This window comes from Orcinus orca, chromosome 6 (genome assembly GCF_937001465.1).
Source record: "Orcinus orca chromosome 6, mOrcOrc1.1, whole genome shotgun sequence".
Classification (NCBI taxonomy): domain Eukaryota; kingdom Metazoa; phylum Chordata; class Mammalia; order Artiodactyla; family Delphinidae; genus Orcinus; species Orcinus orca.
In genome coordinates, this window is record NC_064564.1 from 40,630,064 (window position 1) to 40,647,007 (window position 16,944).

The 16,944-nt window shown below is 40.9% G+C and overlaps 1 protein-coding gene across 4 annotated transcripts in view; it reads right to left on the bottom strand.

The window, feature by feature from the left end:
- Positions 1-16,944, bottom strand: part of NFX1 (nuclear transcription factor, X-box binding 1) — an 80,460-nt gene that overhangs the window by 46,057 nt on the left and 17,459 nt on the right. For all 4 annotated transcript variants that reach the window (XM_033437776.2, XM_004275083.4, XM_012534908.3 and 1 more), the window contains exons 3-7: positions 12,847-13,005; positions 11,619-11,696; positions 5,303-5,408; positions 2,236-2,307; positions 585-724 (exon numbers count right to left, since the gene is read on the bottom strand). In XM_033437776.2, the coding sequence (XP_033293667.1) occupies positions 585-724; positions 2,236-2,307; positions 5,303-5,408; positions 11,619-11,696; positions 12,847-13,005 (555 nt within the window). The remainder of the gene's footprint in view (positions 1-584; positions 725-2,235; positions 2,308-5,302; positions 5,409-11,618; positions 11,697-12,846; positions 13,006-16,944) is intronic.

The following is a 16,944-nucleotide window of genomic DNA, read 5'->3' on the forward strand; positions in this document are numbered from 1 at the left end:
GAGGTCTATTTCTGGACTCTATTGTCTTCCATTGATCTACTAGTCTACCTTTACACCAATAACCACAATGTCACAATTACTGTAACTTTGTAAGTCTTAAAATCAGGTCTTTCAACTGTTCCTTTTCAAGATCACTTTGGCCTTTCTGGGTCTTTTTCAAGTAATTACTGCAAAAAAATTTCACAAGCAGTTACTTTTAAACAGCATTAAAAAAATCTACCATCCAAATTCTATAGGACAATGACCTATACTGGTAGTATGTAACCAAAATAATGAAAACCACCTAGGGAGTTCCCTGGAGGTCCAGTGGTTAAAGACTCTGCACCTCCACTGCAGGGGGCATGGATTTGATCCCTGGTAGGGGAACTATGATCCTGCATGCTGCAAGGTGTGGCAGAAAAACCCCCCCAAAACAAAAAAACGTCTAATCATTCATGTATCTCCAGTTCTCTCTACCCAAGGTACCAGACCTAATAGAGTCTTTGTGACTACAGGCTTGAAACAAATCCATGTCATCAAGACAACCATAAATAAGGTTCCAGAAAAGTACCCAAGTACTGCTGGCTGGTGTGCTCACCACTTACCTTGGTTCAATATGATCCGGCAAGGCTTGCATGGACCCCCATGGCACAGCTCAGCACAGTGGTGCTGACCACAATTCAAAACATTCTCACAAGGGTTAGAACAGTGGACTGAGATGGCCTGACCACAGCGAACTGTGTGCCTGTAAAAATAGATGTAAAGACAGCATTAGTCTAATGTTGGATATTGAGGTCCTATTTGACAGCTAAACTGACCTTCCCCCAAAACCTACTAAACCTTTTCTCTTTGCCCAGTTTCCCCTACTTTTTCTGTTTCCCTCTTCCAATCATTTCCTCAATTCCTCTTCCCTTCTCCACTCTTTCTTCTTTTTCCTCCTTTGCTTTCCTTATTTCCTATTCTGCCTTTTTTCTCTCCCCTATTTTCTGGCCAGTGAGGAACTGAGGGCCTAAGTATTTGTTACAATGTGATTTCTTCTCTGAGTTGAAACAGCATGCAGGAGGGGAAAGAGCCTGGAGCTCCCATAGTATCTTACAGAGGTGGGTAGGGAGGTTGGGAGGTGTAGTCGTAATGAACATTCTTGGAATGAAAGCACAGTGGCATTCTCCTGGGACCTGGCACTCTGGCATTTTAGGCCGTTATGATACTTAAGAACATACTGTATGTACTTTGATTCAGGATGGGGACATCATTCTGGCTTTTTTCTAATAAACATCCTGATTTTGCCAACTTATTCACTAGAGAAGGATATGAGGCTGCTGCTCTTAGACAATCATCTTCAGGTTTCTTTCCAGGGTAATGGTTTAGACCTTGGAGTCTACTCTCCCACAGAAAGTTTTATTCTATCCCCCTACTCCCACTTCAACTACATATTTTAAGAAGTCACTGTTACATACATAGATGATCAGTTTCCAGTGCTCAGCGTCAAGGCTAACATCAACCCCTTGAGGAAGACACTTATTTCTACCATACGATAAGAAAAATGAGGCTCACCAAGAAGAAGCAACTTGCCCAGGTCAACAACTAGTTAGTGGCAGAGCCCAAATCTGACCTGGGCTTTCTAACCCACAGCCCCTTGCATGTGACTCTGTAAGGCCACACTGCTACCCTTGTAAGTTCAGTAAACATTTAAAAAATGCTTATCACTGAAAACCTGCACTATCCCATCTCGTCTTGTGGTTCAGAAATCATTTTGTGGTCTTAACTGGGCCTCTGCAGCTATCAGTGATCCTTGCACTGATAAAACAGGAGAACTTGCATTATAATGAAAAGAGAGCGGGCTCTGGGGCTACTTATTCTTTCATTCAACAATATTCACTGAAAACCTACACACCAGATACTATGCTAGGCACAGATAAGTGACCCTTGCCTCCTGGACCTTAGCAGGCCTGGGTTCAATTCCTGGTTCTTTCACCCACTAGAGAGGTTAAGAAAAAAGTCCCTGTCACCTTGGCCTTGCATCTGAAATGGGTAATCTCACTATTTTATAACTTCTTAATCACCTATCAGATTGCAGGATTAAGGCAGCACAGGAAATTACTATTTACAGAAAAGTACTATTTACACCTACCATTTATTAATGGTAGTAAATAAATACTATTTGCACCTACCTACTAATCTTTCATTTTAGAAATTCATACATAAACCATTAATGTGGAAACTGAAGTCTTCTTCGGAGTACAATTCTAACTTTACCTGGTCCGTCCACATTCACATGTTTTAGTCATAAATGCAGGGCAGGGTGGGCAAGGTCCAGGATGGCAGAGACTGAAAAAGAAAGGCTGTGATGAAAGTCCATGTATCCAAACTTAAACAAAGCTGCCCCAGCTGGGCCCTACTATGAATATGGCAGCAAATAAACTTCCTACGAAATGTTTTAGTATTTGTCTAAAGTTGATCAAACTATTTAAACAAAGATACCAACAATGTTTTTATATAGAAAGAATCGATAGCAGTATCATCTTAGAATATTTAACGAGAAAAGTAAAGCCCAAGTCAAAATACTGGTTTTATTTGGGTCTGATAGTCAAAGATAACATTTCTAAATATGGTCTCGGCCCACTTAGTACAGTGAGTAGGGATAAGATCCTGCCACTCAGGATGGCCAATGGGGTCCTTTAGAAGTTCAGAACCTGAGCAAAGTAACAGAGCTTAAATCTGCTAGATCCATGAGAAGTACAGACATTTTCTCATCAGCTGGTAAAGTGATAACCAGGTGATAGGCTAACAACGGGAACACTGAAAAGAAGGTTGCTTGGGGTGAGGGGAGGCATGCTGGTAAGTAACAAAGGGGAAAGGGACTCATGGAAAAAAACCGTGCCTAATTTTTGCTATAGGTCAGAATTAGGCCTCTGAATAGTACGCTTTTTATAGGAGCTATGCTATAAAGAGACCAAAGAAAAAATGAACAAAATGGAAATAAATTCCAATTCAAATAAATACTGCCCTCTTCGAAGCAGACACCCCTGGTAAATTACACACCTGTACAGAAATATCACTACTTAAAACATTTTGGGAACTTTGCGGGTGGGCAGGGGGGACACCTATGTGATGGCAAATCACAATCCTTTGGGAATTAAAAGCCAATCAGAGGGGACTTCCCTGGTGGCACAGTGATTAAGAACCCGCCTGCAAATACAGGGGACACGGGTTCGAGCCCTGGTCCAGGAAGATTTCACATGCCGCGGAGCAACTAAGCCCGTGCGCCACAACTGAGCCTGCACTCTAGAGCTGGCGAGCCTCAACTACTGAGCCCATGTGCCACAACTACTGAAGCCTGCACGCCTAGAGCCTGTGCTCTGCAACAAAGACAAGCCACAGCAATGAGAAGCCCGCACACCGCAATGAAGAATAGCAACTGCTCTCCACAACTAGAGAAAGCCCGCACGCAGCAATGAAGACCCAACGCAGCCAAAACTAAGTAATAAAATAAAATAAATAAATTAAGAAAATAGCCAATCAGAGCCAAGTGTAATTAATCAAGTGGGTAACAGAATTTGCTATAAAAATCAGCTGTGCCTATAAAGTGGTCTGGTTGGATTTTTTATTTTTATGAGCTTTAAACACTGAAAACAGTCCAGGAACATGTGCCCGGTCTCCTAAGATGATCCATTTTGACAGACAGAACCCACAGGAGACATAAGATTAAGCATGCTTCTTTAAGGATGAGTATCATTATTCAACAGTTATATTTCACATGATATACCTCAACCCTTTCAGGTGAAATTATTTTCATGGCTGGACATTTAAATAACTTTATTTCTTTAAACAAATTTATTTATTTTATTTATTTGTTTTTGGCTGCACTGGGTCTTCATTGCTGCACGCGGGCTTTCTCTAGTTGCCGTGAGCAGGGGCTACTCTTCATTGTGGTGCGCGGGCTTCTCATTGAGGTGGCTTCTCTTGTACAGTACGGGCTCTAGGCGCGTTGGCTTCAGTAGTTGTGGCATGTGGGCTCAGTAATTGTGGCTCACAGGCTCTAGAGGGCAGGCTCAGTAGTTGTGGCACATGGACTTAGCTGCTCCACGGCATGTGGGATCTTCCTGGACCAGGGCTCGAACCCATGTCCCCTGCATTGGCAGGTGGATTCTTAACCACTGCGTCACCAGGGAAGCCCTTAAATAACTTTAGACTGATAGACAAACTGCTGGTCAAGTGTGGATGATTCCAGGTTATTGCAAATATCCCTGAGGCCTGGACTTAACCCCAGGTTCTCATAACCTTCAGAGCAGTGGTTCAGAACACTGCCTACATATTAGAATCACCTGGAAAAAAACTACAATGCTTAGACCCACCCCAGGAGATTCTGATTCAATTGCTCTGAGGCAGAAACTGGGCACTGGTGTTTTAAAGTGCTCCTTAAATGACTGACCACCTGATCTGTATCACAGTGGTGTTCTCTGACAGTCATGACAGGGCCCCATTTCTGCTGAAGGCTTCCTAAAGATAATTCATGTGTAGGATTAATTTCTTGTTACTGAATTTACTAAAATGCCAACTAAGGGAAGGAACAGATGAGTCCCTGAGTTCTGACCTATGGAAGCAGTCAAAGGAAGAGAAAGGGCTGATTGTCCAGCAGATGGCAGACCATGCTGTTTAGCTCAGTCTGAATAGCTCTCCCCACAATGATATTCCCCAGCACGGTCCCTACATCTTGATCACAAGACCTCTGATCCAACCCTTGCTCCATGCAATAGAAGCGAGGTACCAGTGGAAATAAGTATAACACTCTGATGTCTGTTTTCTCTTAGATTTGGGTAATAAAAGCAAGTGTTACCATTTCTTGACCACTTATCATGTGCCAGGCTCTGTACCAAGTCTCTTGAGTGTGTTAATTTAATATTCATAGAACTCTGTAACTATTTTTTATCTATCATTATTATCTTACAGGTCCAGAAACTGAAGCTCAGAGAAGTAATTTGTCCAACAGCACATAACTGTTAAAGAGACAAACCCAGGAATTAAACCTTTGTCTGAAGCCAAAGCCCACAGAAATTTATTTGTAACTGATCAACTGTTTATTATTGTGCATCTCCCTCCTCATCTGTAAAATGGAGTGATGAATATCTATACATCACTGGGCTGTTGTAAGGATTCAACGAGTCAACTTTTGCAGAGTACCTGGCACAAAGCAAGTGCTCAGTAAATGATACCACACTGTCCCTCACCCAGTCCTGTTACGTGCTAACCAGATATGTGTACTGAGAGCCGCAAGCAAAGCGTGTTCACCAGCAATCTCCAGGAGTATAGTGTTCCAACTTACAGGTTACAGGAATGTGGGCAGTCCTGGCCAGGCTGTTTCTTTCTACAGACCTCACCACAACTATGTGGAATTTCATTTCTGCTCCATTCAGGATTCTTTACCTTGCCTAAAACATATCAAATAAGAGAGTCAATGGTATAAACTTCAACTGCATCCTAGACTTCGATGAAATAATACAATATAGCCAGACAGCATGAAACATCAGGATGGTGTTCGTTAGTTCAATAAACACATTGTCCTAAAATAAGAAGGTGAATGTAATGCTACTCATCAAAAGCTTCACTGAGTATGATAAATTCTGGATTGTCTGGAAAAGACAAATCGTCATTTTTACTGATGAAAATGCCACTTTGACTAATGGACACATTTAATTTAAGATTTAAACAAAACCTACAAGATAAGCTTTCTGTAAATGGGTCTTTGAATTGATATGGGAATATCTACTGTAAGGATCAGAAAGAGGGAATAAGGGAAGAGAGCAATGGGGGGAGGGGAGAGGCAGTAAGAAATGGAAAGGACATAAGTCCCCCAGTATAGTAGGAACTCGCCTATTCTAAAGTTAAAATATAGGCATAAAAGGGTTATAATTTTTAACATCTTTATTGGAGTATAACTGCTTTACAATGGTGTGTTACTTTCTGCTTTATAACAAATGAAACAGTTATACATATATATATATCCCCATATCTCCTCCCTCTTGCTTCTCCCTCCCTCCCACCCTCCCTATCCCACCTCTCTAGGTGGTCACAAAGCACAGAGCTGATCTCCCTGTGCTATGTGGCTGCTTCCCACTAGCTATCTATTTTACGTTTGGTAGTGTATATATGTCCATGCCACTCTCTCACTTTGTCACAGCTTATTCTTCCCCCTCCCCATATCCTCAAGTCCATTCTCTAGTAGGTCTGTGTCTTTATTCCCATCTTGCCCCTAGGTTCTTCATGACCATTTTTTTTCCTCTTAGATTACATATATATGTGTTAGCATACGGTATTTGTTTTTCTCTTTCTGACTTACTTCACTCTGTATGACAGACTCTAGGTCCATCCACCTCACTACAAATAACTCAATTTTGTTTCTTTTTATGGCTGAGTAATATTTCATTGTACATATGTGCCACATCTTCTTTATCCATTCATCTATTGATGGACACTTAGGTTGCTTCTATGTTATGGCTATTGTAAATAGAGCTGCAATGAACATTTTGGTACATGACGCTTTTTGAATTATGGTTTTCTCAGGGTATATGCCCAGTAGTGGGATTGCTGGGTCATATGGTAGTTCTATTTGTAGTTTTTTAAGCAACCTCCATACTGTTCTCCATAGTGGCTGTATCAATTTACATTCCCACCAACAGTGCAAGAGGGTACCCTTTTCTCCACACCCTCTCCAGCATTTTTTGTTTGTAGATTTTTTGATGACGGCCATTCTGACTGGTGTGAGATGATATCTCATTGTAGCTTTGATTTGCATTTCTCTAATGATTAATGATGTTGAGCATTCTTTCATGTGTTTGTTGGCAATCTGTATATCTTCTTTGGAGAAATGTCTATTTAGGTCTTCTGCCCATTTTTGGATTGGGTTGTTTTTTTGATATTGAGCTGCATGAGCGCTTGTAAATTTTGGAGATCAATCCTTTGTCAGTTGCTTCATTTGCAAATATTTTCTCCCATTCTTTTCATCTTGTTTATGGTTTCCTTTGCTGTGCAAAAGCTTTTAAGTTTCATTAGGTCCCATTTGTTTATTTTTGTTTTTTCCATTTCTCTAGGAGGTGGGTCAAAAAGGATCTTGCTGTGATTTATGTCATAGAGTGTTCTGCCTATGTTTTCCTCTAAGAGTTTGATAGTGTCTGGCCTTACATTTAGGTCTTTAATCCATTTTGAGTTTATTTTTGTGTATGGTGTTAGGGAGTGTTCTAATTTCATACTTTTACATGTACCTTTCCAGTTTTCCCAGCACCACTTATTGAAGGCTGTCTTTTCTCCACTGTATATTCTTTCCTCTTTTATCAAAGATAAGGTGACCATATGTGCATGGGTTTATCTCTGGGCTTTCTATCCTGTTCCATTGATCTATCTTTCTGTTTTTGTGCCAGTACCATACTGTTTTGATTACTCTAGCTTTGTAGTATAGTCTGAAGTCAGGAAGCCTGATTCCTCCAGCTCTGTTTTTCTTTCTCAAAATTGCTTTGGCTATTCAGGGTCTTTTGTGTTCCCATACAAGTTGTGAAATTTTTTGTTCTAGTTCTGTGAAAAATACCAGTGGTAGTTTGATAGGGATTGCATTGAATCTGTAGATTGCTTTGGGTAGTAGAGTCATTTTCACAATGTTGATTCTTCCAATCCAAGAATGTGGTATATCTCTCCATCTATTTGCATCATCTTTAATTTCTTTCATCAGTGTCTTAAAATTTTCTGCATACAGGTCTTTGGTCTCCTTAGGTATGTTTATTCCTAGATATTTTATTCTTTTTGTTGCAATGGTAAATGGGAGTGTTTTCTTAATTTCACTTTTTCATCATTAGTGTATAGGAATGCTAGAGATTTCTGTGCATTAATTTTGTATCCTGCTACTTTACCAAATTCATTGATTAGCTCTAGCAGTTTTCTGGTAGCATCTTTAGGATTCTCTATGTATAATATCATGTCATCTGCAAACAGTGACAGCTTTACTTCTTTCTTGATTTGGATTCCTTTTATTTCCTTTTCTTCTCTGATTGCTGTGGCTAAAACTTCCAAAACTATGTTGAATAAGAGTGGCGAGAGTGGGCAACCTTGTCTTGTTCCTGATCTTAGTGAAAATGGTTTCAGTTTTTCACCATTGAGGATGATGTTGGCTGTGGGTTTGCCATATATGGCCTTTCTTATGTTGAGGAAAGTTCCCTCTAGGGTTATAATTTTATAATCAATGTCAATCCACAAATTTTAGTAAGCCTATTCCATGAACTTAGTGCAGGGGCAGGATGAGTAAAACTGAGGTGCGGGACTGCTCCTTGCCCTTGAGCTATTCATCCTCACTTGGGCAATTTACACCCTAAATGAAGCCTGTTCCCAGTCCTTGGTCTCTGCTGTTCTCTCCTGTCTGTCTCTTTCAGAAATCTTATTCATGCTGTGCGGTTCAATACATCTAAAGGCCGATGAGTCCCAAATCTACATTTTCTGCATTGCCCTGAATCCTCAGTTTCAGTCCTACATGTCCAACCATCTGCCAAACATCTGTGCTTGGGGTTTCACAGTCACTTCAAATTGCCTATGTATCTACAGTCAAAGTTAGCATCTTCCCTCTTAGATTCCACCCTCTCCAGGGTTCCCTATCTGTTAGTGACACCATCACTGTCAGAGTCACACAAACTCAAAAACTAGAGGCATCCTCCTTTTTCTTTCTCTATTCTATTTAGTCACCAAATCTTGTCAATTTTCCTACATAGTGTATCTCACAACTCACCTCCCCCTCTACTCCTGCTGTTCCTCTCTACTGGCCAGAACCTCATCTCTAGACTATTAGAATAGCTCCCCTGCCTCTGTGCTTTCTTGCTCCAATACGGTGCCCAGGTTTTCTCCTACCATCTCTCAGTGGCCCAACCTCTTTTCCCTGACTCTCAATGATGTTTTTTTCCCTTCATCTGCCAGAGTTCTGAATTAGACTCCTTCTCACCCATTACCCTTTCACCTACTAGAATCTCATCTATTGCTCTCACCTGTGACTATCTTCCCTAATTCCTGATCTTTCTTCAAACATTCCTATCTCCTTGGAGAACATCTTCCACTGGATGTCTTACTCCTCCAACTCAACACTTCAACTCCAACTCCAACTGAACTCATTGTCCCCACCAAACCTGGTTCACTTGCCCTGCCCTTTTCTGTTCTTGGTATCACCATTTCCAAAAGCATGAAACTTTGGAGTCACATTTGGGTTCCTTCCTTTCCCACTGCTGTTAATTCATGTTTACCTTTGAAATCTTATATCCCTTCCTTTCTGTCCCACTCTAAAACCCATTGCAGACTTTTACTATTCTTCATCTGGGTTACTCTAAGTCCCCAAACTGTTTAGGTCCCAGAATACTCTACTCACTGCCACCAGACTAATCTTCATAAAGAATCAGGGAATTCCCTGGCAGTCCAGTGGTTAGGACTCTGCATTTCCATTGGAGAGGGCCCAGGTTTGATCTCTGGTTGGGGAACTAAGATCCCACATGCCTTGGCACGGCCAAAAAAAAAAAAAAAAAAAAAAAAACACATTAATGCCCTCGGTGGCTTCCCAGCACCTGACAAATGAAGTCCCAATATCTAGGCCTGGCATGAAGAAGTCAGCCCTACCTTTCCAGTCATCTCGAACTCCTCCATCTTCATAGACCCTGGGCTCCATAACTGGATGACTTCCTCTTCTCCCAGCAGATCCTAAGACTTCTTGGTGTTAAACCTAGTTTTCAAGCCTGGTTCAATTCTACCTCCTTCAGGAAAGCTCTTAATCCTCCAGCCAGAAGTCAAACTCACCCCAAAGATCTCCCACAGACTTTGTAGTAGAACAGCAAGTTAATTGTGTCTTAAATTTTAGACTGTAAGCTCTGGGAAGTCAGTAAAGAGTCTCATTCTTCTCTGTTTCTTCATGGTATCTGTTACATTAATAAGTTCACAATAAGTATATTAAACCAATGGTCTCCTTTTTTTACTCAGCTGCGTTGCGTGGCTTGCAGAATGTGGGTTCTTAGTTCCCCAACCAGGGATTGAACCCAGGCCCTTGGCAGTGAAAGCACAGAGTCGTAACCACTGGACTGCCAGGGAATTCCCGACCAATGGTCTCCTTGAAGAGCAGAGTGGGGCAAAGTCCTCAGGTAAAATCAGGCCATTATTTGCCTTCCCACACCATTCCACCTCACTCAGATCATCGTGACCTTCATCCCCACATTCTTCTGCCTTCTTAGGGTCTCATATCCAATTTGTCAGTGAAGGCTTTAACAAGATTTTAAATTTCATTATGATGCTTCATGTTAAAAAATCCTTTAAAAATAAGGTAATTAAGCCTGGGTATTGGTCTTATTTGTCCAATTTTCAATTGATCTCTTGCTTCCAGTTTCATGCTGTCTTTCCAGTAGTACATTCAAGAATATTCATTCCTTCAGCTAATACTAATTCAGTATCTATTAAGGGTCAGATTTTGGCAAAAGAACATACAGGACCAACAGATTCTGGATAAGAGTGGCCAAAGTGGGAGAGGAGATAAGGAAGGGGAAGCTTCCTTTGGAAGCAGACAGTTGGGGTCAGATCTTGAATGACACAGTGGATGAGATTTAAAGAAAAGAAGGGGAAGAACACTGTAGATAGCTGAGTTCACAAAGAGATTGAGTCTAGAAGTGTTGATGGTCAGTGACTGACTCTTGGTGAAAGCTGGCAGTTAAGTAACAGGAAAGGAGAAATATGAGCAAATTAGAAAAATAAGGAGAACAGGTAGAAGAGAAACAGAAAGAGCTAGTCATTTCAAGAAGTGAATGGTCAAAAGCATTAAGGGCTGCTGTGTGGACAAAAAGGTTAAGAATTTATAAATCAGCCCTGGATTTGGTCAGGAAAGGGTCATTGATGATTTCTGAATAAGTTTCAGTGAGGTAATGAGGACAGAGATAAAAATGCAATGGTTCAAGGAGGGAGACAAATGGTTAAGAAATAAAATCTGAAAAATCGACAGCCAGATGGTAAAGGTTACCCATTAAAAGACAGGCAGGAAAGAGGGGAAAAAAAAAAAAAAAAAGACACGCAGGAAATAGGTTAGCAACAGATGAGCATGTGGATCATGAAAAGCTTTTTTCCTAACACATGGAAGAACTGACCTATGCAAAACCAGGAAGAAGTATTCCATAAAGAGGGAGGGCACAAGGATAGTTTGCAATGCTGGTTTACAGAAAATCTCTCTTTATTATAAAGAACAATGACTGATTTCTTGGATTAAAATAAAGTACACTTCACCATTACTCTTTACTCATGTTGCTCAAATCCAGAATTTCAAAGCTGTTACCATTAGAGATGAGAAGAAGCCCATGTCTGTATCCACCTCTGCCATCTGGTCAGCTCTGATCTAAACTAAGATCAAGGAGACATGGTGGGCATGATGAGAAGGCTCACCTCCAGAACAGTCTGCCAAGAACACAAAGGCCTGTGACTCTAGCTGTGTGACAGACCACATGCATGTGATGTCTTACAAACTCCTGTAGCTCTGAAGTCTTATTAGTGACTTCTAAAACATGCCCAGCACACTGCCTCTCCAGGGCTGGGAACTGCGGTAAAATAAGCAAAGTAAAAGAAACTCCAGTGTATGCAAAAAAACTCACCACAGAAACAAGTATAGTTATTAGGAACATGTGCAGAAACATTCTGACATGCAGGGCACCTCCAACCACTCTGGCCATCTGTCAAGAAAAATGAGAGGAAATCAAAATAATTTCCTTACAAAAGCACATGTAATTTAAGAATTTTTAAATCTATGGAAAGCCATAATATTGAAGCAGCAGTAGTAATTTCCATGTTAAGGATATCAGACATTTAAGAAACAAATTCACAATACTGAATTCTTTGCTTAAATATTGCATTTAGGCTTATAATTATAAGGACCTCATATCATGAATACAGTGGGTATCCATTTCATTCCATTTTTAAAAATTGAGATATAATTAACGTATAACATTGTGTAAGTTTAAGGTACACAACATGTTGATTTGATACATTTATATATTACAATATGATTATTACCACAGTCTTAGTTAACACCTCTATCACTTCATAAAATTAACATTTCATTTTGTGGGACAGTGTTCTATTATTTTTAATATCAAAGTAAGCATCTGAATCTTGGTTTGAAAAAAAAAAGTAGGATACTTGAGTACATGCAGGAAAACTCAAATGTCTTAAATTAGAAGAGCCAAAGTTCAGAAAGCATATTTTTAGTAACATTTGCATTATCCCTAAATACTAGTATACTTTGGGAAAAGCCCACAAAATACTATGGAGAAGATCTGTTAAAGGCAAAAGCAACTTCAAAATCCTAAGGGTAAATTAAACATTGTTTTCTATAAATTTTCTAAAGCAAACTATACAAGAAATGTTTTCTAATGAATAAGCTACAAGGATGTATAGTACAACACAGGGAATATAGCTAATATTTTATAATAACTATAAATAGAATATAACCTTTAAAAATGGTGAATCACTATGTTGTACACCCGAAACTGACATAATATTGTACATCAACTATACTCCAATTTAAAAAAAATCGTTCTTATAGATGCTACTTGGATAAAAGCTACCATTTTCAGTAAAAGTGACTGATTTTGTTGTACCCTAAGTATATTTTAATTTGTTATGCTTAGCTGGTTTAAGATTTATAGCTTAAACCAAATATGTGATCAGGGCAACATATGTGATCAAAATATGTGATCAGGGCAACATACTCTCCCCGATAAAACACTTAAGAGGAATTAAGTAGTATTTTTAAAGCTAAGTTTAAAACCTGAACATATCTAATGAGTAAGAATAACTATTCAGAAGAGAGAAATGACTGACCTGCTTGAGACGCTGGAGACCTTGCCCATTTCTTTATGCAGTTCAAATGAAACACATGGTAACAGCTCTGACAACTCCACACTGGGGCTGTGACACGAACCAATTCACAGCACACCATGCACTCATATTTTTCTGTGGTTAGCTGTTCAATTAAAGAACCTGTTTAAAAAACAAAACAGATAAACTGAAACACAGAAAATCATTCCATAGTCAACCAAGGATCAGCAAGGCATTTGAGAGGAGAATTCAAATGTAGAGATTTTAAGGGATGTCTGATTCTGAGCAAGGTGACTCTTCAGAGTTTGAGACCAGGAAGGGGCAGGAATATGCTGAGGTAGAGGACTTAGGAAGCAGACATTCAGGTAGGGATTCCCACAATTGAGGAAACATTCCCAAGAAACTGCCCAGGATTCTAGCAGAATAGCCAAACGCCCCTTGTAACACACGGCTTAAGCATTCACAGGAGAAACATGCTGTAGCACCTTGCCTTGCCCTCTCGATCTGGAAGGCTCTGCATCTACCACATTCATGGATTCAGGTTAGGGAAGGGCTCGTGAAGCTACAGTGGTCAGGTGCAAGAAACCTAAGCCTAGACACGTTCCAACAACCCATGGTGGTGAGATGGTTCTAGTAGATGCCCTGAAAGTCTTTGGTTGTTCACTCAAGAAAGACAGGTTTGATGCCTACCACAAGCCCCATGGTAGGATTACTAGACTGAGGGACACACAGTCTCTGGCTCCAGAAGCTCAGCATCTACGAGAGAGACCAGCGTATAACATCCTAAGAATCCTCCCAGATTTACTCTTCAATACCTTCACCCACTTCCAGACTTTTCCTTCAAATACGATCTCAGCAAAATCTTTCTAAATCCCAAGTGTACCCAGACCTGAGAGTATGTGTGTGTGTATGTTTTTTTTGAGTCCATATTTTTAGCATTTATTTCACAATACTATTTTGTTTGTTATAAGGTCCAAGTAAGTTATAAGAATAAAACAACTAACCTTAAATACACCATGCCAAGTGTTGTGCTAAAGCACTTTACACATATTTAATTCTCTTAACAAGGATATAATAGAGATACCATTTTATAGATGAAGAAACTGAGGCTCAAAGTAGTTAAAGCACTTACCTAAGATCATATAACCAGAAATTTAAAAATCAAAATTCAAACTCTTCGCCATCTGACTCAAAAGCTCACATTTTAGTCATTCCATAATATTAGCTCCCTAAGATTACTTTCTGTTTGTCCAGTTCAAAGTCAAAAGAAATACACAACATCAAGACTGTAAGCTCTGGAAGGCAGGACCAGAGGCTCGTCTGCCTTGCTCACTGTAGTATATCCAATGCCTGGCATATACCAAACGCTCAGTAATATTTATTGAATGAATGGATGAAAGAATAAACGAGTATCATCTAGTCTGCTCCATAACCTCTCTCCTTTGAAAGTTTTAGGCTTCAGTAGTTTCTGGGATAGCTCTTTCCCTCTGGAGAAAGCCTGGAATAAAGATACTGCAAGTGACTGATTAAAAGGAAATTACCTGCTTTAGATACAGATGAACACATCATAAAATTGAATTCTATTATAAAAGCCGAAGAATCAGACTTAAGATTCTTTTTTAAAAGTAGGGATACCCGGGCTTCCGTGGTGGCGCAGTGGTTGAGAGTCCGCCTGCCAATGCAGGGGACACGGGTTCGTGCCCTGGTCCGGGAAGATCCCACATGCCGCAGAGTGGCTGGGCCCGTGAGCCATGGCCACTGAGCCTGCGCGTCTGGAGCCTGTGCTCCGCAACAGGAGAGGCCACAACAGTGAGAGGCCCGCGTACCGCAAAAAAAAAAAAAAAAAAAAGTAGGGATACCCTACCCTGCATAGGTTAACATTTCTGAATAACAGAGTCAATTATATTTCCTACCAGTTACCATGCTACATGTGGAAGATTCTGGAGCAGTAAGTTAGGTGAGAGCTCATTAGAGAGTGAGATTAAGTTTGAGCCATCTATATGTGAGGCTGATTGGGGCAGAGGAATAGTCTGTGAGAATTATACTTGTGGTGAATTTTATAGAAAATGCCTATTGACCATTCCAGAATAGAACTGAGTTAGAATTAAGAACACAGAAAGGTAAGTGAAGTAGTACGGAACCCACCTGAGAACACTGTAATTTTTACCCTGAGGACTGTCTTTTTATTTTACTGTTTCTCTTATTCATTAGTTTATTGCTTGTTAATGAAGAACTATTGTGATGTTTCTAAGTCCAGTCACGGTGAAATCTGACCACTAGGATGCACATACATTTAGTTATGTGGTGACAGCTGTCAACTTTGAATAGCCTACAAATTACTGCCTTTACAAAGCTGTCAACTTTGAATAGCTGACAAATTGCAGCCTTTCCAAAGGCTGTCTCTTTCATCCCATGTTCAGTATGTCGGCAAACCCTGCTGGCTCTACCTTCAAAATATTTCCAGAATCCAACCTCTGCTGCTAACACTCTGGTCTAAGCCACTATCCACTCACCTGGATTATTACAATGGGCTCCTAACTAGTCTCCCTACTTCAGTCTATTCTCACCACAGCAGCCAGAGGGAGCCTGTCAAAATGCAAATTATTAATAGATGATACACTCCTCTGCTCAGAATTTGCCAATGGTTCCTACATCACATGCCTGTAAAAGCCAAAGTCCTTACAATGGCCTTCATTGGCCCCCGGTCCTCATCTGTGATTCCTCTTTCCCTAGGCCACCACTCTGAGACGACACTGCCTCCTTCCCAGCCCTAAACTGGAAGGCAGATTCCTGCGGGAAGGTCTTTACAACTTGCTATTCCCTCTGCCTAGAATACTGTCCCCCAGACATTTGCACAGCTCAGTCCCTCACCCGCTTCAGGTGTTTACTCAAAATGTGGTCTTCTCGGGCTTCCCTGGTGGTGCAGTGGTTGACAGTCTGCCTGCCAATGCAGGGGACACGGGCTTGAGCCCTGGTCTGGGAGGATCCCACATGCCGCGGAGCAACTAGGCCCGTGAGCCACAACTACTGAGCCTGCGCGTCTGGAGCCTGTGCTCCGCAACAAGACAGGCCGCGACAGTGAGAGGCCAATGCACTGCGATGAAGAGTGGCCCCTGCTCGCCACAACTGGAGAAAGCCCTCGCACAGAAACGAAGACCCAACACAGCCAAAACTAAATTAATTAATTAATTTTTAAAAAATGTGGTCTTCTCAATGAGGCAGTCTCTGGCCACACTTTAAAAACTGGAACCCACCCCTCCCCCCAAAAAAACAAAAAAACTGTAACCCACTCCCTCAGCATTCCCTATCTCCCTTATCTTTCTTCACACCACTTAAGTCTATCATATATTTTACCTTGTTTATTTCCTAACTCTACACATGGAAGGTACTCAATAATACCTGTTGTATGAATGAATGAAAATAATAAATAATAGTAAAAGGTTCTAGAAACATACTAGAAAGAGAAACAGTATAATTCTTTCACCAACATTTCAGTTTTATCTAAGCGTGTAACATACGTAAAACATGGTACTATTCTGGAATAGCTCTCTGCTAGTGAACTATCACATTTCAGGTGCAAGACTCTTGTCCATGGTGGATGCAGCCCTATCCTGACCACTGGCTCTTCTTCAATCCTAGGCCCTCTCCCACTAGGGCTTCTCCATCATTCCCCAGTCATGACTGTATATTCTCTATACTTTTACTTTGATAGTATGTCAGTAAAGAGGGTGACAAACCCACTTAAAAAACCAGAAGAACAGAGACCTGTCTGGAGAATGCACTACAAACTTTTCAGATACACCAATAAATAACTGTCTTAAACAAAACAAAACCTAAAACAATCCTGATTTGAAAAATCCAAGTGTAGGGCTTCCCTGGTGGCGCAGTGGTTGAGAGTCTACCTGCCAATGCAGGGGACACGGGTTCGTGCCCTGGTCCGGGAAGATCCCACATGCCGCAGAGTGGCTAGGCCCGTGAGCCATGGCCGCTGGGCCTGCGCGTCCGGAGCCTGTGCTCTGCAACGGGAGAGGCCACAACAGTGAGAGGCCCGCGTACCGCAAAAAAATAAAAGAAAAATCCAAGTGTAAAAAGACATTTTTG